The 23,319-nt window shown below is 39.1% G+C and overlaps 1 protein-coding gene across 2 annotated transcripts in view; it reads left to right on the top strand.

The window, feature by feature from the left end:
- Positions 1–18,807, top strand: part of PHRF1 (PHD and ring finger domains 1) — a 35,412-nt gene extending 16,605 nt beyond the window's left edge. For both annotated transcript variants that reach the window (XM_081313375.1, XM_081313374.1), the window contains exons 12-18: positions 58–180; positions 7,750–7,904; positions 10,032–12,725; positions 13,998–14,074; positions 14,980–15,243; positions 17,453–17,581; positions 17,808–18,807. In XM_081313375.1, coding sequence (XP_081169501.1) covers positions 58–180; positions 7,750–7,904; positions 10,032–12,725; positions 13,998–14,074; positions 14,980–15,243; positions 17,453–17,581; positions 17,808–17,918 — 3,553 coding nt within the window. In that variant the 3' untranslated portion in view covers positions 17,919–18,807. The remainder of the gene's footprint in view (positions 1–57; positions 181–7,749; positions 7,905–10,031; positions 12,726–13,997; positions 14,075–14,979; positions 15,244–17,452; positions 17,582–17,807) is intronic.
- The last annotated feature ends 4,512 nt before the right edge of the window (positions 18,808–23,319 follow it).

Genomic DNA, 23,319 nt, shown 5'->3' with positions numbered 1-23,319 from the left:
CAGCTGAACTGTGATTGGACATTTTTCAGTGATTGTTTGAGTTTTTCTCTCTTTTAGCAATGAAGAGCTTCCTGTCGCTAATTCAGCCTCACCGGTGAGCACCAAAAGAAGAGTTCTTTCCCAGTCGGCACTTAGATCGCATCGCCCTGTTGCTAGGCCAGTGGCTGTTGGGCTCCCAGGGTAAGACTAGTCAGAGAAGATGCTTTCTTGTATAAAGTGCTCGCTTGAGCTTTCTGACAAAGTTTTCTTCTGCCTGGGGATCTCTTACGGTTTCTCTGCATGCCATGTCGAAAAGCTGCCCTTCCCTCCAGTGGTAGTAATATAAACAGAACATGTACCTTGACAGTCTTGATGGTTAATGGTCTTTGGATAAGATATGGATGATTTCTTTCCATTTTTCTTCTGCTGAAAAAAAACCACAAACAGTATAAAGAAAGAATTGACACACCTAGCTAATATTACAAAAGGAACATTTTCACTGAATTCTGCATCAAGGGGAAAGTAATGAAGAAGTAGTGCAATACTAATATCTCTCACAGTTGCATACATTGTGCTTCTTGATAGCAGCTTGTCTTCCAGGATAAAAGCCTGTTTGACATAAAGACTTTAGGATCCCGTTGTAAACTTTTCTCTTCATAAGATCTTCAGTTAAAAAACACATACTTCAAAGAATATTGTGATGTAATGATTGAAGTGTTGAGTAAGAGAAAGGAAACCCAGGATCTAGTCCACCCTCAGTTACAGAAGCTCATTGGGTAACTTTGGGGCAGTCATTCTCCTTCAGTCTTAACTGATCACACAAATTGTGTTGTGTTGGGGGGGAAAATAGGAGAAAGCACTATACATGCCTGAATTAAAGATGGGACATAACGTGAATGAAAAATACGTGTGGTAAACTCAGAATATTATTAAAAGTATTTTTTAAAATACTGAAAATAAAGAATATTTAATTAAAAAGTGAATTTCCTGACAGAGTAGCCAAAGTTGATCTTTTTGACTTTATTTTGTACATGCATGTATGGCTTTAGAATTAGTTGAGAAATACTGTTTCACAATTCTGTCTTTTTAAAAAAAAGCTTAACATGTCTGCACTAAAATTGAATTTAACAAAATGAAAATATTCAGTGTGTGCCTTGGTGATCATTGTCAATGTTAATATATGGTTAATGTTTAGATACATATATACATATATACTAACTTCATACTAGTTGATTCTGTTTTTGTGGGAATGTGAAAACATTTAATAGTTTTTTCAATATATGGAAGGTATGGTAGTTGAAATAAATGTAGTTTAAGAAATGGTATTCTTCTATAGAAAATCTTATACGTACACAAAACAATACAAAACAATTGATGGCCAGAGGGAGACAATTCTGTTTGCAGCTTGGGGAATGTGTCCTAAAAATGCAGGAGATATTTTTCTGTTGTACATAAAAAAGTACAGTGTGTACTTCTGGAGGACATTGTCATCACTTTGATGGAGAAAGCTGAGGAAGGCAAAGGCAAAGTCCTATTCCTTTTTTTGATACACAGTTCTGACTTTTTTTTGATGTGTGGGAGTGGGGAGGAGGTATGGGGATGGAAGAAATGTTACAAACCAGATTTATAGACCACAAAAAGTAGATTTCTGTTTTAGAGGAATCAACTAAGCCAGAAGGTAGCTTTGTGTGATGCGTGAATCTTGTTTATAAGCCATAGTTTTTGACTCCGTATACAGGGGAAACAAAGCATGGGTTGTTTAACAAACCATCTTCAAACAACCCATGGTTAGTATATATGTCTCTTTCTCTCAGTTCTACTTTAAATTGAATTTAAACTGCATTCCACTATAAGTATTTTTGGTTCTTAATTTATAATAGAAAATGTAAAAGAAATGTTTTTGTTCTTGTGTAAGCATACTTCTCCTGCATGCAGGTAGTCCTCAACTTACAACCATAATTGACCCCAAAATTTCCATTGCGAAGCAAGGCACTTGTTAAGTGAGTTTTGCCCCACTCTGTGATCTTTCTTGCCACTGTTGTTAAATGAATCACTGCAGTTATTAGTTAGTGACATGGTTGTTAAGTCGGAAAGTCGCAAAAGCTGATCACATGACTGCAGAAACTGCAACTGTCATAAATACATGCCAGTTGCCAAGGGTCTGAATTTTGATCACATGACCCTGGGGATGCTTCAAAGGTTGTGTTAAAAACAGCCATAAGTCACTTTTTCCAGTGCTGTTGTAACTTTGTACGGTCACTAAATGAACGGTTGTAAGTCTATGGCTACCTATATTTATTAACATTTCCCTTTTTTAATGTTTGCTTATTTAGGCCAGGGTTAGATTCAAGCATGGTATAAGAAATGCAAAAGTTAAGCAATCTGTAAAATAAAACAGTAGCACTGCCAGTCACAAGCTCCTGAGTTATCTAATAGATCTTTAGAGTAACTGCTTCTAAGTGATGAGTTTGTAGGATGCAACTTATTTACTTCGTTTTAAATAGTGACCATGTTCCTTTAACAGGCATATGAGAAGGAATGTTGGCTCTGGGGTGTTCTTTTGCAGTTGGAGACTAAGTCAGGGATTGGGGATTTGGCCAAACAGGACGATTACTTAGGGGTATGAAGGGAAAGGGCAAAAGGGGGGCTACTTTAAGTTTTGGAGGAATGAGTGAGACAGTTTTATATCACCGGCCAAAAAATGTTATTTATTTATTAGATCTGGTACCAACTATGTCTTTGGTTCTTCTTAGAAAAAGAGAAAATAGGTCCCTGCTTTAAAAGAGCTTACAACTGACTTACAGGGAGATAAAAGTCATGGGCTAATCAGAGGAAGTACCTGATCATTTTTTAAATGTGAAATGTATCAATATCATCTTAAAAGTAATTTATGAATTGCTTAAACTTAGCTACAGTGGAGATTGATTGTGACAAATCAATTGTAGAAAACTGGATTTTAAGGAAGAATGTGAGAATATAGCAGTAAGAGAAGTGGCATCGTAGATCTTGAAGGCTCAAAGCGAAGAATTCAGACTCTGGATCTTTTCTACCCTACATGAAATCTTTCACTTTTGGTTAGGAAGATAAAAGGGGAGTTGTAAGTCATCCAGCAATGCCAGAATTTGTGGTTCCAAGCCATTCTTGGAAGTTTTTTTCAATGTAATTACGTTTGTATCCAAAATCCAAGCCAGCACGGTTGCAGTTGAAGACGCCACGTTGGCAAAGGCTGCTCTCTGCCAACCAGCTTTGAAGAGAGAGTTTGGATATTACGATGATATTTACGGGAACTCAGATAGAAGCAAACTAGATCTAATGAGAAGCAATCATGCTTACTCTTCTTTCCTGTCCACAGTCAATATGGGAGCCAGTGAAGTCAGTTTTCCATATCAGGAATACTTAGAAGACATATTTGAGGAAGAGCTTTGTGATACGTGATATGTGGCTCTTTTTTCCTTCAACACTTCAGGAAAAGTAGTTAATTTACAGTTCTTCAGTGATACTGAATATGCCAGATTTTTTTTTAAAAAAATTACTTGGTATTATTTATTGTACCTGGTCTTCTTTTCAGTCTCCTCTTCCCCCCCCCCACCCCATATTACTATCCTAAGAAACAAATAGTAGAAGGTGAGAAAGAGAAAGAATCCTAAAGTTTTGACTAGTAAATTAGTCAAGAAATAGAAATCGTTTCCATGTTTAGGATTTGAAGAGGGTCATTTGGCTGGATTCCTGCTCCTCTCCCCAAGAATGATAAAATAAAAAGAAGTTTCTTGTCCTGTGGATCCATGCCTGTAAAATACTATTACTATTAATAAATGTGCTTTAAAGTTTAGGGAGCTTTCTGCTTCCTTTTTATTAGGAGCCATCCTGTAAGCCGAGTACACTGAGATGTCTCCTCTAGAGCCAGAGGGCCAAAGCTCACTCAGATTTAGGGGAGAATCTACTAAAGAGCAGGAATGCAGCCAAATGTTAACCTCCAAGGAAGGCAAATTGAAGGTGAGTTTCTGCAGGTAAGGTGAAACCAAAATGGCACCAGTAGGAATGCCATAATGACATTCCAACATGGGAGCAATTCATTGGCTTGTGTTTTGTTTTTTCAAAATATGCGTTGAACTTTAGCTGAACATATGTTTTTTTCGGTTTACATATAAATTTGTAAGCTGTCCTTCAGAATTAAGTTCCTGGATGCAGGGTATTTTTTTTTTTAAAAAAATAGAAATACAGGTAGTGACCTCAGTTAGCGACCACAGTTGAAACTGGTAACCCTTGCTAAGCACCACGGTGGCTAAGCAAAACATCACGTGACCATGATGGACTCATGAACTCACTTCCATTGGGGTTGTTAAGCAAATCACATGCGGTTGTTAAGCAAGACAACACACAACAATGACTTGCAATCTTGCTTTCTCCATTCACTTTGCTTGTTGCCACCCCAGTTGCTAAGCACACACATGGTGATCACATGACTGCGGACACTACAGTGGTCATAAATGCGCACCTACAAAGCACTCAAATGCCAACAATGTGATCTCTGGAATGCTGTGATGGCCATAAATGCAAAGATTGGTCATAAAATTACATTTTCAATGCTGTTGATAGCTTTGAGTGGTTGCTAAACGTGGTCAGTAAGCAAGACCTACCTGGATAGTTTTAGATGTCACTTGTTCAAAGTGATTGCCTATCTATCATCAACTCGTGATGTATTTACACAGTTGTCTTTCATTATTCCTGCATTTTCAAGAAATAGTCATGGTGACAAAATGGCAAGATAATTTAAAGGAATGGGTTGCATGTAGCAAAAGCCTCCCTTGGCTGGGATAGATGCCTTCAATTACAAGGAAGCTTTCGATCTGGTGCAGTTTTGCTGTTTGCCGAATAGGAGTCAAGCTCTCAGGTTTCTCCATTCATCTTACTGTGTGGTGTGAATCACAGATCAGTGGGAGAGTTGGTGCTGGGGAAGATGGGGGGGAAGAAGAATGGACTAATATCACCTCCTCCCATTCTGCCCGTTGATATGTTCTGAGATGATCCCACCAGGTTAACACAAATCTATATTTTCCTAAAACCGCTCAGTCAAAATAGTTCTCAAATAATCCTCTCAAAGGGACGCAGTGGCTCAGTGGGTTAGGACGCTGAGCTTGTCGATCAGAAGGTCGGCAGTTTGGCGGGTCGAATCCCGAGTGCCGCGTAGCAGAGTGAGCGCCTGTTACTCGTCCCAGCTTCTGCCAACCTAGCAGTTCGAAAGCATGTCAAAATGCAAGTAGAAAAATAGGGACCACTACAGTGGGAAGGTAACAGCGTTCCGTGCGCCTTTGGCGTCTAGTCATGCCGGCCACATGACCACGGAGACGTCCTCGGACAAGCGCTGGCTCTTCGGCTTTGAAACGGAGATGAGCACCGGCCCCTAGAGTCGGAAACGACTAGCACACATGTGCGGGGGGAACCTTTACCTTTACCTTTAATCCTCTCAAATAGCAGCTTTTAATTGTATACTAAAAAAGACAAGCTGCCATAGGCAGGGCAAATCTGAGTTCATTTTATTTCTAGCAAAGAATACAAAGCTGGGCCTCTGTGTATGATCTTAAGGCTCAGAAACATTTGTATAGATAGGGGAGGATTTAATGTGCTCCATTGTAGATTTTTAGGATCACTTGTTAATCAAAATGGGGGGGTATAAAATGGAAGATATATACCATATTTCATTTGCCAATTCCAAGCAAATACTCATTTTGAAAGAAAGAAAAAGCTTCAGCCATTCTAAGATTTGTTTCTCCTTTGTTTTTTCTTCCTTTCCACATATTGCTATTTAGCAATTTCTTTTCCACTTCTTTCTCTTCATGCGGAATTGTCTTAGATTGTATTATGCTACGTTATAATTTAAAAGCCCATTTTGCAATTATTTTTTTTAAAAAACCCGAATTGTTATATCTGACACTTATACTAAATTCTTAAATTTGCAGCACAACTCATTTAATTCAATGAGATTAAAGAATTGTGGCTTTTCCTTTTTACATTTGGTTGTTTCTAACCACTGTACTTATTTGGACATATACCGTATTTATCGGCATATAACACGCACCGGCGTATAACACGCACCTCATTTTAAAAAGGAAATTTCAGGAAAAAAACTTAAATTTCAAATAAATAACTATGGGTCATTAACATTATATCGGCGTATAACACGCACACATCATTTGCCCCCTATTTTCAGGAAGAAAAAGTGCGTGTTATACGCCGATAAATACGGTAATTCACTAGCTAAAGCCCAAATGCATGGACCAAATGCATGCACCTCTCATTGAAAAAAACCCATTATAAGTGATAGTTTAGCTTCAGGAGGAAAGATAATACAGGTGGTCCTTGACCACAATTGAGCCAACATTTCTGTTGCTAAGCAAGACCTTTGTTAAGTGAGTTTTGCCCATTTGACAACCTTTCTTGCCACAGTTGTTAAATGAATTGCTGCAGTTGTTAAGTTAGCCATACAGTTGTCAACTGAATCTGGCTTCCTCCATTGACTTTGCTTGTCGGAAGGTCACAAAAGGTGATCACACGACCCCAGGACACTGCAACCATCATAAATATGAGTCGATTGTCAAACATCTGAATTTTAATCTTGTGACCATGGGAATGCTACAACGGTCGTAAGTGTGTGTGTGGGGGGGGAAACCAATCATAACCCACTTTTTTCAGTACTGTTGTAACTTCGAACAGTCACTAAACAAACTGTTGTAAGTTGACTACCTGTTCAAAATCTGGAGCAAGGAAGGCCCACTTTTGCATCCTCGTATAACATGCTAATCTCAGGCTCTTAATTAAAATGATGATGATGATGATGCCTTACTAGGAACTGCTTCCATCCTGCGACGATATCTGTAATACCATCAAACATCCACATCTGCCTATCCCAGGTCCTTGGTAAGGACTCGATAGGTAGACAAAAATGCCAAATCCAGTCTGAACACCTGGCTGACTGTGTGATGATCAATAATAATAATAATAAAAACAAAAGTTGGAAGCGACCTTGGAGGTCATTTAGTCCAACCCCCTGCACAGGCAGGAAACCCAGTACCAATTTGAAGATGGGTTGTTACAGAGCCTTTTCTGCATTTTCCACCAGCTGCACTGTCAGTTTGCCTTCAAGGTCAGCCCTACGTAACATGCATTGCAGCAGTCTTAACAGTGAACCTAGTAGAAGATAAGAGTACTTTAACTAGGCCGTTATTGCCTAGAAAAGATTGCACTTCATGGGCCAATTGCGGAAATGCGTTCCAGAGAGCTGAGGCCAGTTGGGTTCTGATAAAAAGGGAAGAGAACTCCGGCCTGCTCTGGGCTTCCCTCTTCCGAATCAGGGCTACTCCGTTCAGAGTCTGAGGTCTCCCCCAGTCCCCAGAAACACGTGTTGCTCATCTTCAGCCCTTTCAGGGTTTTCGTTTTCTTGGCCTTCTGCCAGTCCGTAGCTAAACTTGCATGGAATTATGTGTTACAATATTGCGTTTTTTTCCAACTCTTTCCTTTCTGCGGTCTCTAGGAAGAAAAAAACCTGTACCTGACCTTTTATTTCCTTATCTTAATTGTTTTATTTCATTTTTTGCGCTGCCTTTTTTTTTAGAAAGAACGGGCAGCAGTAATTTAAAATAAGTGTTGCCTGTGTAAAACCATGACATTGTGCTGAGTTCGTGGACTAAACTTCTGAACTTCTAAGAAAAGCTAATGTCCTAAGCTGATGCATTTGGCGTACTTCTGTGCAACGCAAAACTCTCTGATTTATAGGAGGGGTGTTCCTGCCTTGATACCTGAGGCAGAAGCTGAGCCAGCCCCCGTGCCCGACTTGTTGGGGAGCATCCTGACTGGACAGAGCCTCCTTATGATGAGTAGTTCTGATGTGGTTATTAACAGAGATGGATCCTTAACAGCAAAGAAAACAGGTCAGTCTAAAGATTTGAATAGCATTGTTTTCATTTCAGTTTTATCTTACTTATTTTGATTCATACAGCCAGCCATTTCAAAAATGTGGTTCTAGGTGGGGTTAACAAAATGTACATAGCAGCCAAGGGCAAAACAAAACCACGCAATCAAAACAAGTAGAAAACTGACTCTCTCTCTCTCTCTCTCTCACACGCACACACACACACACACACAGAGCGCCCCCAGGCTTGAGCAGAGAACCAAACCTTCAAGGCTTTGTGGAACGCCAAAAACAGTCAGGGCCATTCTGCTCTCCAGATGGATGATATTCCAGAGGGCATAGGCCATGAAAAGGCTTTTCTTCCTGGGTGCTGGAGCTGATGGGACCTGAAGCATGTGCCCCTCCTGCTGGACCTGATGGGATGGGTGGAAATATCCAAGGGAGAGATGGTTCTGCAGATAGCCTTCCCTCAAGCCATGAAGGGTTTCAAAGATGACACCAACATCTTGAATTGCACCTGGAAGCATATTAGTAGCCAATGCAGCTCTTCAAGCAGAGGTGTCGCCTGTCCCATTCTGTACCATGAGTGATTGAACAGAGTCTCCTGGTCCAGGAAAGGGTACAAGAGACATACGACCAAAAGCTCTTGAAGCAAGAGCTTTGAGTCTAGAAAGATCCCCAGATTGCACAGTGAGTTTTTTCTGAAGCAGCACAATCCTATTCAACTGAAATGTGCCCAGAACTGGGGCGAAGGGGGGGGGTGTTCAAATACCCTGAGCCATTTGGTCTCACTTGGACTGAGTATTGCCAATAGAAGGCATAGGTGGACTGAATCTAAATCTATATGGGTGTTTGGGTTTTTTTTTTGCTTAGAATCTGAGTATTCTAATTTTAGTAAAATTGCTACCTTTACATCCTGCTAACATTAAAATCTTGGGTTGGAAGCACCTAGAGAATAGTGTTTATGCTTATTTGCTTCAAAAGTGGAACTCAATATTTATTTATTTATTTATTATTGGGACTTATATGCCGCCTTATCTCCCGAAGGACTCAGGGCGGCTAACAACAATAACATACAACAATACAGAAGTTAAAATAAAAATTAAATTAATGGCCCCTGTAGAATAAATTAAAATTAAAATAAATTAAAATTAGAGTTAAAAATTAAAAACATAATTAAAATCCCTGTCAGTCCAGGTCAGCCAGGTGGAAAAGGAGTGTTTTGAGGCTGCGGCGAAAGGACTGGAGATCTGGGACCATCCGAAGCTCAGGGGGGAGCTGGTTCCACAGGGCTGGCGCTCCCACAGAGAAGGCCCTCCCCCTGGGGGTCGCCAGCCGACATTGTCTAGCCGACGGTACCCTGAGGAGGCCTTCTCTGTGTGAGCGTACTGGGCAATGGGAAGTCGTTCCCGGCAGCAGATGGTCCTGCAAGTATCCCGGGCCTAAGCCATGTAGGGCTTTAAAGGTAAGTACCAGCACCTTAATACAGTATATCTAGATTTTGCAAAAGGAGACAACTTTTAAATCTGGAAGCAATACAAATAGATGTTTTGAATTACAGTGAAATTGTTTTGAAATAGCTTATATAATAAGACTACTTTTAGAAAAAGAGTATTGATTGGAGCATGAGCAGATAACGTATTGCTGTGTTAAAAGCCACTAAGGTTGAATGTAGCATTTCAATATGTGGTTATTAAGTTTGATTATATTATGTGGAATTGCTAAGAAAAAGCATTTGAGAAAACATTTTCCCATTAATCAAAAATAATGCAACATGTTCCTCTTTGTCATAGACCTCAAATTTTACAAGAAGAGAGATTATTTTTAATTTGAAATGATCATATATTGTTTAATACTTAATGTACTGGTGACTTCTTTAAATAGTCCATAGGTTTTTTTTCCTTTTTTATTCTGTTTTTTTATTTTTGTTTGTAGTTCTTGGGCATTCTGTAGTTGGTCAGAGTTTTTATATTTTCATCTAACATAAAAATACTTGCAATAAAAGAATTTTGTAAAAACATTTCAGTGGTAGTTTGTTTCATAATAGCTACTCAAAATGATTTTATTTCATTTTAACATTGTATAATGTTTTTTGTATTAGTATCAGCACATGACTGAAAATTCATTTTTCTCTAATTGTTTTCAGTCCCATTACTGCGTGGCAGTTCAAAAGCAGAGGAAGTTTTGGAGGACAATTCCCAATCAAGGACGCCAATTTTGGAGACCTTAATTACAAACTCTGGCCCTGATCCTTCCAACTCTAAAACTCCCATCTCAAAGTCTGGCTCGTCATCTCCATTGCCACCAAGCGTGACAAACAGAACAGCGACTCCTCCACATGGTACAATTGGAAGGGTGCCAATTCGATTTGATTACTCCATGACTCCAAGATCCGTTCAGACTCATAATTTAGCCAATCTGAATAGAATTGGGAGCAAACCAAGTGACTCATCCAGATTTAACGGAGGCTCTAAACTAACGATGGCCCCTCTTTCTGCACCTCCTAAATTTAACAACAACTCCAGCTCCACTTCAAAAGCAATTTATGGAAAAGAGCCTTTGAAAACTTCTCCTAAAAGACCTGATATCTCTGAACTTCCAAGGATACCAAAGATTAAGAGGGAAACAAACAGTGGACATCTGGGACTACAATCTGCCAGTGACCAAAATAATAACATTCCCAGCTCTTGTATAACACAGTTGACTGGCAAAGGAAACCCAAGCCAGCCAATCAAAAGCAACAGAATGGAAACCAGCAAGCCACAAGCTACTCGACAACAAACACGTGGAACAGGAGTCTCTTCTGCAAATGCTGTGGCTCATGGCAGTTCCTCGCTTTCTTCAGCAAGAGGGAAAGTTGGAAGCTCCTCCTTTGAGAGCTTTAAAATCAACATCCCTGGAAATGTGGGTCATTCAAACAGACTGTCTAATCCCGGATTTTGCAATACCTTTCGACCAGTGGACAACAAAGTGCAACAGAAAGAGAATCCTTCACCCCTTTTTTCACTGAAAAAAGCGAAACCCGTCAAAAGTGAAATATACGATCCTTTTGATCCCACAGGCTCTGATTCAAGTTCAACACACAGTAGCCCTGAAAGATTACCCCTCACTAATATTACCAGAACAATATCCATAGCAAGTTCAAAAGTTCAGACCTTCCAAACCGTGCGCCGCATTACTCCCTACCCGCTGGAAAATATCTTTGAATCTGAGGTTGATTCCTTGGAGGCACCATCAGGTGACGCAGAGTCTCGTGATGATATGGTAACAAAAGAGAGATTTGTGGAACAGGTTTCTGATGGAGAACAAGATAAAGTTGATGATAAGGAAGACTCAAGTACACCCTGTACCTCCTCAGCTATTAAGCAAGTTACTGATGCAGAGCAGATAAGTGACAATGATGAAGATAGCCCTGGGGTAGTTTTTGAAGATGATCGGGATACAGTTAGGGTAAAACAGGAATTAGCTAGCCCCTCAGTAGAAAAACAGCAACAAAACATTAAAAGTGAACAATCAAGAAAGCGATCTTTTTCAAGATCCCCATCGAATTCCAGTTCTCAGAGTCAGAGAGAAGTTAAAATTAAAAAGATAGATATGACAGAAGGCAAACACACTAAGTCAAGATCTAGATCAAGGACACATTCAAGGGACAGAAGTTCCAGATCAACTTCCCACTCAGTTGAAAAGAAATATAGCAAAAGCCATGGAATTAAAGCAAAAACCCGTCGGTCATCTAGTGATGGTTCCAGTAGCCATGAGCGATCAAAAAAAAAGAAAGCAAAAAGTAAAACTAAAGAGAAAAAACCACGTTTCTGGCCCAAAGAGCATAAGAGATCTCGGTCACAATCTGGTAGTCCTGGCAATTCTTCTTTTGAATTATATGGAACCAAGAAAAAGAAAAAGCACTCTAGGGCAAGAGATCAAGAATGTTCCCGTTCAAATAGTGCTGAGAGAGCTAAAAAAAAGAAACACAAAAGAGAGAGGAGTTATGATAGGTATGAGAAGGAGAGGACCTCAAGCTCAAGAGATACAAAAAGATCTAGATCTCGGGAGAAACATAAAAGGCGTTCAAGATCACCTCCTGAATTAAAGCTCCATGAATCAAAGGGATCTAAATCTAAGGAAAAGCCACTACAATCTCCATCATGCTCCAAAGAAAAGAAACACAAGCCAAAAAAGAAGTCTCTACAGCCGCTTCAAAAAAAAGAGCTCAGCTCTTTGAACGACCAGATTGGAAATTCTGAGCATTCTCTTTCTTGGGGGCAGGTGTTGGACAACACAGAGCAAGAAGTGACAGATATTCATTGTGATCTAATGCCTGAACAAGAGATTTCTTCAAAAGATAAAACCATTGCATTTGACAACTCTACTAGAGTGGATGATGACAAGTTAGGTAATGAAGTACTTCTTCCTCAACTGGATTGCACAGATTCTGAAGCGTTAGCTGATAATATAGATTCCTCCACTGAGAATGAATTGACCATAGACTATGACTCATCGCTATTTGATAACCAAAGCAGTGAGAGACAGGAGGAAATTGAAATTAAACAAGAAGACGATGATGTATGTCCTTTCTTAATAGATTCTCTTCCAGAAAAGGAGGCATGTACACCAAGCTGTGATGAGGCAAGTCTATCTCAAACTTTGCCTGAAAGCAAAATGCCAGTACTGTCAAAAGATGTAGAGCCTGTATTAGTTGAAAGTACAGTTGATATAAATAAGGCTGAACTGGAAGCAGTGGCTCAGAGTCCTGTGTTGAAATCTAAAGCATTGGTGAAGAGAGTTACGTGGAATCTTCAGGAAGAAGAAAGTGATATGGTGACCATAGATAAAACAGCAAGTAAGTAAGATCGATATACACACACACACACATGTTAAATGTTTGTTAAGCATTCAGAATACACTTGCTTAGTCCCAGACACAGGACAAATCTTATTTCCTGTTTCAGCCTAGCCCAAGGCCATCTACAGGCAGTAGCCACAGCAGTGGCAGCTCATATTTGTGTAAATATTTTGGCTTGCTAACCCTTTATTCTTTGTTAGCAAGCCAAAAAAATTTACATATGTCGATCAGAAGGTCGGCAGTTTGGCGGGTTGAATCCCGAGTGCTGCGTAGCAGAGTGAGCGTCTGTTACTCGTCCCAGCTTCTGCCCACCTAGCAGTTCGAAAGCACGTAAAAATGCAAGTAGAAAATTAGGGACCACTACAGTGGGAAGGTAACAGCGTTCCGTGCGCCTTTGGCGTCTAGTCATGCCGGCCACATGACCACGGAGATGTCCTCAGACAAGCGCTGGCTCTTCGGCTTTGAAACGGAGATGAGCACCGGCCCCTAGAGTTGGAAACGACTAGCACACATGTGTGGGGGAACCTTTACCTTACTATGTATGTATATTCGTCTTGATTCAAACGTCACACCGCTGATGTGATTTCTGATATACATTTACAGTGTGTAAATGGGAACTGTGCAGATACAGATTGGGCGATTGGGGGAGTCACATGTTGATTCCTGTCTCATGATTCTCCTGAAAATGTTTTAGATATGTAGTCTTTATAAAGGAGAAGGTTGAGGATTATTGTGATAGACAGGTACAGATCAGGTAGGTGCTAAGTTTAGGATATCTTTTTCCTGAATAGTAATCTCTGTTGGTTCTACTTATCATATTTTTGGGTATTGTACTATGATGATGGATTCATAATTTTTACTCAGTGTTTTTTCTCCCACCTTTGGCCTCCTTCATTCTTTTGGTTTTATGAACTGGCAATTAAGCTCCTAGCCAGTATTGTAAACTAAAGCTTGACTGTAATTTGGAGGGCAATTGCGTATCATAACTTTCTAGTTCAGATGTAAGTGCCAAAGGAAATGTGAGGCATAGTGTTAACTGACTCATGTTCCCTACACATAATGAATATGCAGTATATGTTTTTAATCAGTAAGAATATTTGCCTCTGCCCTTATTCTGGAATCGCCCCAGGTGTGCTAAAATAAGATTTGCTTCAAATATATTCTTTAAACAGTTCTAATGTTGGTTAGATGAAAATGTGTAATCTGGCTGTGATAATCTAGATATATATTGCTATGCTGAAATTATTTTCTTCTTTTGGGGGATTTTTAGGGACACCATTCTGTAAACAGCAGAAACCGAAAGAAGGGGTCTGGAAAGCAGAGGATTTGACCCAATCGTTAAATCAGGTGCAGTTAACTGAGCCTCCTCCAACCAATTATATGATTCCTGAGCCTATGTTTCCCGATCTAGATTCCTCTCAGGTTGGTTCCCACTCCAGAGGTTGAGCATGATGGAAGGCCATCCCACTCCCATCTGTGAACTTTTGTCCTGCTCGATTTCATTGCAGAGTGCTCTTCCTCCCCTACATGCAGTACTTTTCGTATTGCCCAGACTACTTACTAACCATTGGATTACAACGTGTTCTGTTTATGATCTCTTCCTTCCCCTAATTCAGAGGTCACCAACCTTTGTCGGTTGGAGGACTGGAGGAAAAGGGAGGGGAAAACATTTTACACATGTGCGTGTGAGCGCACAGGGCCACGAGCACATGTGTGCTGCAAACGGGGTGGGGCTAGCGCCCGCGTGATACTAGCCCTGCTCCATTCTTGCGCGGCGCAGCACCTTGTTTCTATGCCCCGCAACACTGCGGTGGCCATTTTTGCACCTTGCAGCATGGCGGCGGCCTGTTTTTGCGCCTCGTGGTGTGGCATCCTGCTCTTGCTCTCCACAGCCGTGGGGCTAACGCAAGTGAGGGGGTGTGCACGCACACGCGTACACACTGGCCAGCCTGTCCTGCGGCCCAGTGGCCAGGAGGCCACGGCCCACTAACAGGCAGCAGCCCACAGGTTGGGGACCCCTGCCCTAATTCATTTGATGGTACTTCAGAACGTTTTAAGTTCCGTAAAAGCATTTTTTTTTGAACTTAAGGACCATTCATTGTTCATTAGTAACCAGGAGTGAGACCCTTTTGAATTGGCAGTAGGTCATGCAAATTTCTGGTGAAGACAGCCCTTCTTGAAGTGTTGGGAGGGGTTCTGCAGACCCAGTGTTTAAGCATAAATGGTGACTAACTACTGTTTCTCTTCTTCAGGTTTACAATCAGAACCTGGCGTTGACGGTACCACTCCCCTCAGCTCTCCCCCCTTATGCACCTGTCAGTCAGCCCACTGTTCAGTTCATCCTACAAGGAAATCTTCCTCTGCTCACCTGCATGGCAGAGCAGGGGTTAATTCCAGAACCTGAGGGCAATTTGACCACAGCTTCAGAACCAAGTATTCAGGCAGCTTCCATAGGAGATACAGAAGAAAAAGTCAAAGCATCTAAGTCTCCAGTGGATAAAACAAAAAATGAAGAGGTGGGTGGTTAGCTAGATGATGTCTTTAAGGTCAGTTGGTCCATTTTTAAGGATATAAAAACCTGAAAATTGAACTGCTGGTCTTGAATTTCTTTGTTGATGGTTTTACCTGTTACTTGGTTCCAGATGTGCATCGCTGACACGTGACTGTTGGGGAAATAATTGCTGATGGCATCCTCTATGAAAGTGCCACCTTCTTTAAGGCATCTAAGTTAGGTGCTATAACCCATTGGTTGTGGCCAGGAGCTGCATACATTAATGTTGCAGTTCATATTTTTTGTAAAATATTGCTGATCAGTTTCATTGGATGATCTCATGTTCTAGCTTCTGTCCATTCAGTATTTCATCTGCATCGTGTTCTTCCTCTTCCTAAGGAAAAAAAAATCCTGTATCTCATAGGCCTTTTTCAAAGTATACGATACAGAACCTATTCCCTCTTTTGTTATTAAAATGGAAAGAATGATATTTGATACCTCAAAAGCATGTTTAGTTACATTTACATTTATCTGCACTTTAAACCGATGGGATGGCCAGAGCTGTAAGAGGGCATGTAATAATTATAAGATCTTTGCAGTCAAAGCGTAAGAGTGTATGGCATGAGTAAGGTTTATTTTCTCTATCTGTCATCTAGCTGCCGTCCACCTATTATTTTATTTTTTACTGAATACTTTTCTTCCATTTATATCCCACCATTCCTCTAAAGCAGATATGCAGGGTCATCCTTTTGTTTCGATCCTCAGACCAAAATTGTGTAAAGTAGTTTTTCCTCACTCAGAGTCACGCCAGTGATTCTCAAACTCAGCTGGGGACTTGGGTCTTCCCAATCTAATGTTCTAAGCTCTTCCCTTGCAAGGATGTTTTGTTTAGGTGGGGATGTGTACAGTGTTCACCCTAGAGCCCTGGTTGGAACAGGAAATCATGCCAGTGTGTTAGCTTTTATGTTTATGATTCTTCCTTTTTTTCTTTTAAATTTTTATGCCACCTATCTCCTCTACAGGGTGGTTCTGGAAGGCTTCTTACTGTTTAAATGTACTTTATCTGTCAAATGTTTCTGCAAACTTCACCACTGCAGCTGAGTCTTATGGGGCTGATTTTGGTGAACAGCCAAATATGTTAAAAAATATGTCATTTGCTATTGCAAAATTTTGAGATGGCTCTCGAGCTCTATATTTTAAGACGAATGCATGTAGTGCATCAATGGCTACTGGTATGATGGCAGTATGCAACTTAATACTAACTGTAGGAAAAGCTAGAGAAGACAGTCTTGTTGTGCTTGTATATCCAGGGCCATCTGGGGAAAACATTCCCAGACTACACAGGTTTGGGTTCTAATCCAACATGACTCTTTTTTAGTATAGATATTCCTCACTTATTGACTGCAATTAGGACTGGCAACTCAATAGCTAAGTGGTGCAGTTGTTGAATGAAACATCACTTGATTGCACTGACTTACAGTGTCACCTCTGGTCGGCATATCCCCATGGGTCATTAAGCGTGACATCACATGACCCTGACTTGCGACTTCTTGCAGTGGCTTCCCCATTGACTTAGCTTGTCAGAATCCGGCAGGGAAGATCACAGACGGTGATCACAGGACTGCGGTATGCTGCGGTCATTGTAAATCCATGCTGGTTGCCGCTGCCCAAATCACGATCACAGGATCGTGGCGACAGTGTAGCAACTGCAACTTCAAGGTCCTATCATAAGTTTTCTTTTTCAGTGCTATCATAACTTTGAATGGTCACCAAATGAGTGGTCAGTACTTGTGCAACAAATCTAAATTAATGTTTAAGAAATTGGCTCTGAGCTTCTTCTATTCAGGCCACGTTTGGAATGCTTTCTCTCTTATGAAATCCAATCACTCATCTTTTCCAAAGAACTTAAAAGGCAGAACAGTTAGTGCTATTAATCCTGAGGAAAACTATACATAATGCATAGTATCTTGTTGGTAGGTATAGGTATAGTAAAATGCAACCTCTGCTCCTCTCAACAAATGGGCAAGAGCTGGAATGATCTCAAAATTCCGACATCTGTTGCGTTGCATATTGATGATCAGTGAGTAAAATAAAACATTTTTTTAAAAAAACAAAGGAAGCAAAAAATATATGTATGTGCCAAAAACTATGTAACAGAAGATGTTTTTGACTGGATGTTGTGAGATGCTCGTTGCACAGAGATCACTGAATTAGTCTTCTGCCTGTTCTTGCAGTACATGAAGAAGCTTCACATGCAAGAGAGGGCGGTGGAAGAAGTGAAGCTCGCAATTAAGCCCTTTTACCAGAAGAGGGAGATCACAAAGGAGGAATACAAGGATATTCTTCGGAAAGCTGTGCAAAAGGTTGGAATTGTTATGTTTTCTTCTTAGGAGGGTGGGCTGTGATAGTTTGTGTGAAAGAGAGAGAAGAAAGGTGAGTGAACAAGTATAAGTGTGGGTTGTCTGGGTGGCTGGTTTTAAGCTGCTGACACAGCAGTATCCCGCTAGTTACTCTTAAGTCAAGAAATACAGAAGGTGTTGTGCTTGCATGAACTCCTGGGATTGACCTACCCTTTTGATCTCTCTACAGATCTGCCATAGTAAAAGCGGTGAAATCAATCCCATGAAGGTGGCTAATCTTGTGAAGGCATATGTGGAGAAATACAAACATATCAGGAAACACAAAAAAGACCAGTGCTGAAGAAGAGCCTCGTGACTCAACCAAGAAACGAGAAGCAACCGTGGGAGAAGCAGAAAGCTTCTCTAGATGACAATGTTTCCCTTCCTTTTGAGGGAGGCAGAAATACACCATTGCATGTTGCAATCCCTTCTCACCCCCACCCTGGATGCAGAAGACCTTCCTGCAGCTGGACACATTTTCACATAGGAACCTGTCTTCTTGGAGTTGATTACTGATGAGGAACCCTTGGCCCCTTAACCTCTGAGGAAACTGGGGAAAGAGAGAGAGTGAGTGAGTGTGTGTGTGTGTGTGTGTGTGTGTGTGTGTGTGTGTGTGTTGGGGATGGCTAGTTATTTCTCATGGTTTTACTTCAGCCTCCTTTTTATTTTTGATTTCTGTACCACTCACCAGAGTTTAAAACAGACACTTTTATATCCGGCATACAGCAGTGTGTGCTCCTCCCATTGTGTTCTTATTTATGAAAAATACAGATTCTTTGGTGATTCTCAAAAATTGGCTTCATACTTGAACCTGTGGTGTGTTTTGCCTGTCCTATGAAAGAACTATTGGACTTGTTCGGTTAAATGGGACATGCAGATGTATGTTAACCTTTATAAATTTTTTTCTGAAAATCCTGCTATGGAGATGGTAATTATTTACATTCTGTTACAATGTCTCAAGGAGGAACCTCATTTGGGATCTCTGGGACAGCGTGGCAGTGAACTGAGTTGTGTGATGCATCCTGTGAATAATGTACTGAAGGCTGGTTCCGAGTCCATCTTGCATTCAACAAGCTGCCTTTGAGCAAGAGAGACAGAGAGGACCAGAGTTTGGAAAACAAACACAAGGAATGCAACCAGACCATGTATACAGTGGAAATCTTAACAATTTATAAAATTATTTTGAATTATTTCTTATTCATACTTGTTTATTTGTTGATTCTGGTCTTATTCCTGATTTCTAGTGTTAATCAAAGTCAAATGGGCAGAGTTTTCAAGAATTTCACTTTCTTTAAAATATTTAAATAAGTATAGACAAGGAAAGGCAGAACACATATAAAACGAAAAATTACAGTAGTAAAGTACAAATTAGTAAAATAGAATCTAAAATGTCACAGAGGTTACATTTTTGTATCATATCCTTAGTTACTTTTTATAAATTAGGAAATGCATGACCTTTTAAAGAAGTAAAAAAAATCACCATTAAGCTTTAAACTGGAAATTCCTGGTTAATACAGTACAAATAATCAACTAAAATGGTAAACTATAATAAATTAGATAAATATTAAAAATCTACTTGCCCGTGAAAATTGAAATATAAATTGCATATGTAGAAAAAAAACTAAACGGGGTATGGTGCAAATCCATATATCAAATTGCAAGACAGGAATGGTTTCTAGTTAGAATTGAATTCTGCATCAGATTTTGTTTTTAGACAGGAAGTTATTTTGGAGACAGGCATATTGCCACAAGTTGGTTAACGATTCTTCCAAGGAAGGAACCAAGCAACCTTAGGTATAAGAAATATATCCCTGTGGCAGTTAACATATTCAAAGCTAGTTAAGTTTGTTTATTAGAAAGCAAAATGGAGAGATTGTTTACCACTCTTCCCTCTAGTCTTCCATTATGTTCCGTCTGCCTCAGCCAAACATCATGGGATTTATTTTTTTAAACAGCTAAGCACATTTTGAAAACGTATCATGGGCTGTCACAATTGACCATTTTATTATCTAGGGATGTTAGTCCTAGAATAATTCTTTGAATAATATGCTAGAGGCTGATTTTTGCATTTCCTTTAAAAAGATTAAAAATCCATAAGGCTGAAAATTAGGTGGATACCAAAAAAAGAGGATTTGGCAGACATCACGTTACTGCCTGTAATATAGTTTTTTTGTTTGTTTATTTAAATGATGACTTAAGCCACTTTTAGTCATCGGGTGTGCTGTTCAAGTAATTCTGGATGTTTATTTTCCCCTAGAATTTATTATTTGCTATCCCAAATTAACCACCCCTAAGTGACATCCGCTTGAGTAAAATGCTACGATGACATTTAGCATTCCCAAGGGTTAGTAATGCATTCCAACTATTGACTTAGCTTTCAGGCCATTGCCACAGTCTTAAGAACTCTGCTGAAGTGGCAAAGAAATTGGACAAGAAGCTTTGCTGAGATTGCTGCTGTCAGATTCCCAGTTCTGGTGACATCTTAGTGTAACTTCTTTTTCTTTTTATAAGTTTATTGTTTTATCATAGAGAATAAAATACAGAACAGAAAAACAAATAAGCAGAATATAACAAAACAAAAACATACAATCAACCCTAACCACAACAAAAAGAAAAAAAAACTACATAAAAGGAGGAAAAAATGGTAAATTAAATTTAACATTTAATATGTAGGATCCACCCCGGTTGAGTGCTGAAAGACAAGTAAAAAGCAATAAATTTTCCTCCCCTTTTACAATGTGTGTAAAAGACAAAAGAAAAAGCAGTCAACAGGTTGAGCTAAATGTTACATGAATCTTCAAATCCCTCTATTAACCATCTTTTATAATACTTAGCATGAAGAAAGTCCACAAATGGTTTCCAGTCTTATTATAGCTGACTAGCCCATTATCACTAATCAAAGTGGTTAGTTTCGTCATCTCTGCTAATTCAGTCTATTTCAAAATCCATTCTTCAATCATCAACATCTTTTCTTTCCAGTGTTTGGTAAGTATAATCCACCCAGTGGTCACTATGTGAAGGAACAACACCCCCAAATTGTTTTTCAATTGATTTGTCCATCATACCTAAAAGAAAAGCTTCAGATTTCATTAATATTTGTATCTTAAATATTTTTGCATTGTCATTATCCAGTATGTTTTCACATATTTGCAAGACCATCACATATGATACAGTGAACCTGAATTTTGACTACATTTCCAGCACTTACTAGAAATCCCTTTATATATTTTATCTGGGGTCAAGTATCAATGATACATTTTATAAAAAAAAATCAGACTATAATGTAAATTTTAGTCCCTTCGGCCATACATTCTCCCATTTATTTAGTGTTATATCCAAAAAGTTTTTCCTATTTTACCATACACTTTTTAACATATTCATCTTCTAGATCAGGGGTTCCTAACTGGGGCTGCAAGATGATATTGCAGGGGGTGCAAAAATTTGGGTTTTCAAAATTATAGTTTATATGCATAATTCATTGTCATTATTTCGAATTTTTGTAAGGAGTGCGAGAATATATCAGGAGCGTTCTAGGGGTGCAGGGTATGGAAAAAGTTGGGACCCACTGTTCTAGATCCATCTCAAGTAGCATTTTATATACTTTAGAAATCAGGTGGTCATCTCCGGAACATAAATTAACATCCAATTCAGATTTGGTTCCTGTGAAAACAAAACTTTTTTTTAATCAAGTTTAAATCTTTCAAAAATTCTACAGTAATTAAGCCAATCACAAGCAAATCCTTCACTTACTAGTTTTTCTTTTGTCTTTATCTTAAATCCGTCTTTTTTCATATATCAATAAGTCTCAATGTGTCATCCATTTATATTCCGAAATCATCTCTGTTCTACATTGTGCTTCATGAGGTGATGGCCAAAGTGCCACTTCATCAGCTAATCTTTTATACTTCCACCATAGACATGTAATCGATTGCCTAATAACATGAATCTTAAAGCCAGGGTTAACTTTTACTTTGTCATACCACAGATGCCACCCAAGTATCAAATCCAAACCTTTGAGGTCTAACAGCCTTGAATCCAATCTTTATCCAATCTTTTAACCATACCAGACAACAAGCATCATAATATCTAAGATCTATCTAAGATCCAGCTCACCCAGACCTCCTCTGTCTTTAGAATCTTGTGGCAACTTATATATAATTCTTCATTTTTTATTTTATCAAATAAATTTAGATATATCTTTCTTCCACTGTTTGAAGGTGGACTCTCTAATCAATATCATTGTAGTCCGAAACAAATAACATTCCAGGTAGTACATTCACTTCAATTACTGAGATTCTTCCCATTAATGACAAACTTTTGCCATCTATTTAAATCAAATTTTATCTCCTTCCATATTTTACCGTAGTTATTTTTGTAAAGCTTAGAATTTTCCTCAGTAAGAGTCACCCCAAGTAATGTAAATTTTCTCAATTAATATAATGTTTAATCAACATGTATTGTTTTTTCCATCTTTTGGTTTTAAGTCACAGGGATATGCAATAAATACATCATTAAAACCAGCAAAATGATTTCTAAAAATATTCAGAATAAAATGAGTGAAAAGATTCTAAAAACTAAGATTAAGAAATGCTTAATGTTGCACCTTCCACAATTTGGGAACAACATACAGATTACATTGGTTTCATGTGTGCCCTTCAACGGAACTTATAGAAGGGACAGCATCCTCACAAGTATTCTGCTGCCTTTAAGAGGTGAGTAAGTCATAGGGAAATAAGTTAATGTTCAATGGAGGAATTACTTACAGTGTTAATAGTTAAATTACGGTATCTCATCTGGAGGACATTTCATTCCCTGAACAGTTTCCAATACTTTTAAGAATGCTTAAATTCATTTTTTTCTCCTGTGAAACTAAACAGCATTTTATGTTTGGTCCATTTGGATTATCTAATGAGAAAGTGGATCAAATTAAATTATAATCCACCCCAATGCAAAAGGACTTTGGGCACAAAATTAAAAATGTCCAATAAAGACAATAGAAATCAAAAATCATTAATATAATTAACAATACCTGTGATAGTCATCCATAATCAGACAAGGGTTTAGGCGTGTTGGAATAGTGTTTAGTTTTCAAAATGTAAGCAGCTTAGCAGCTGCCTGAAATACTACATGGGGGATGTTTCAAAAATTGGAATTACCACAGGAAGCATCTTATGTACCTTTCCAAAAGGGGAGACTCTTGGCAAACCATTTCTAGATGTTCTGAATAATCCAGATTAAACTCTGGGAAGGTATTGCTTGATATATTTCAAAGCTGATAATCAGCATTTTCAATTGTGCCTGAAGTCTATTAGTTTATAATCTAGAAATATATTTCCAGATTGATTGATGAAGTGCTTTCACATCATTTTTGACTTCTAGGAACCACACACTTTCTCCACGATCTGTTTCTAACCTGTCCTTTCATGTCTCCCAAGTCATCGCTGTTGTAACTGAATCCATCCACTTCGCTACTGGTTGTCCTCTTTCCTTCCATTTTTTTTCCAGCATTAGAGCCTTTTCCAGAGAGTTTGGTCCTCACATAATTTGACCAAAGTAGGATAATTTGGGTCTGGTCATTTGTGTGAGAATATTGGCTTGATTTGTTTAATGATCCATTGGTTTATCTTCTTTGGCTGCCCATGGTATTCACAGGAGTCTTCCCCAACACCCAAATTCAAAAATAACAATAGTCTATCCTGTTT

The sequence above is a fragment of the Vipera berus genome, assembly GCF_964194415.1.
Source record: "Vipera berus genome assembly, chromosome: 1".
In the NCBI taxonomy this organism is placed as follows: Eukaryota; Metazoa; Chordata; class Lepidosauria; order Squamata; family Viperidae; genus Vipera; species Vipera berus.
This window is presented reverse-complemented; position numbering and strand designations above follow the sequence as displayed.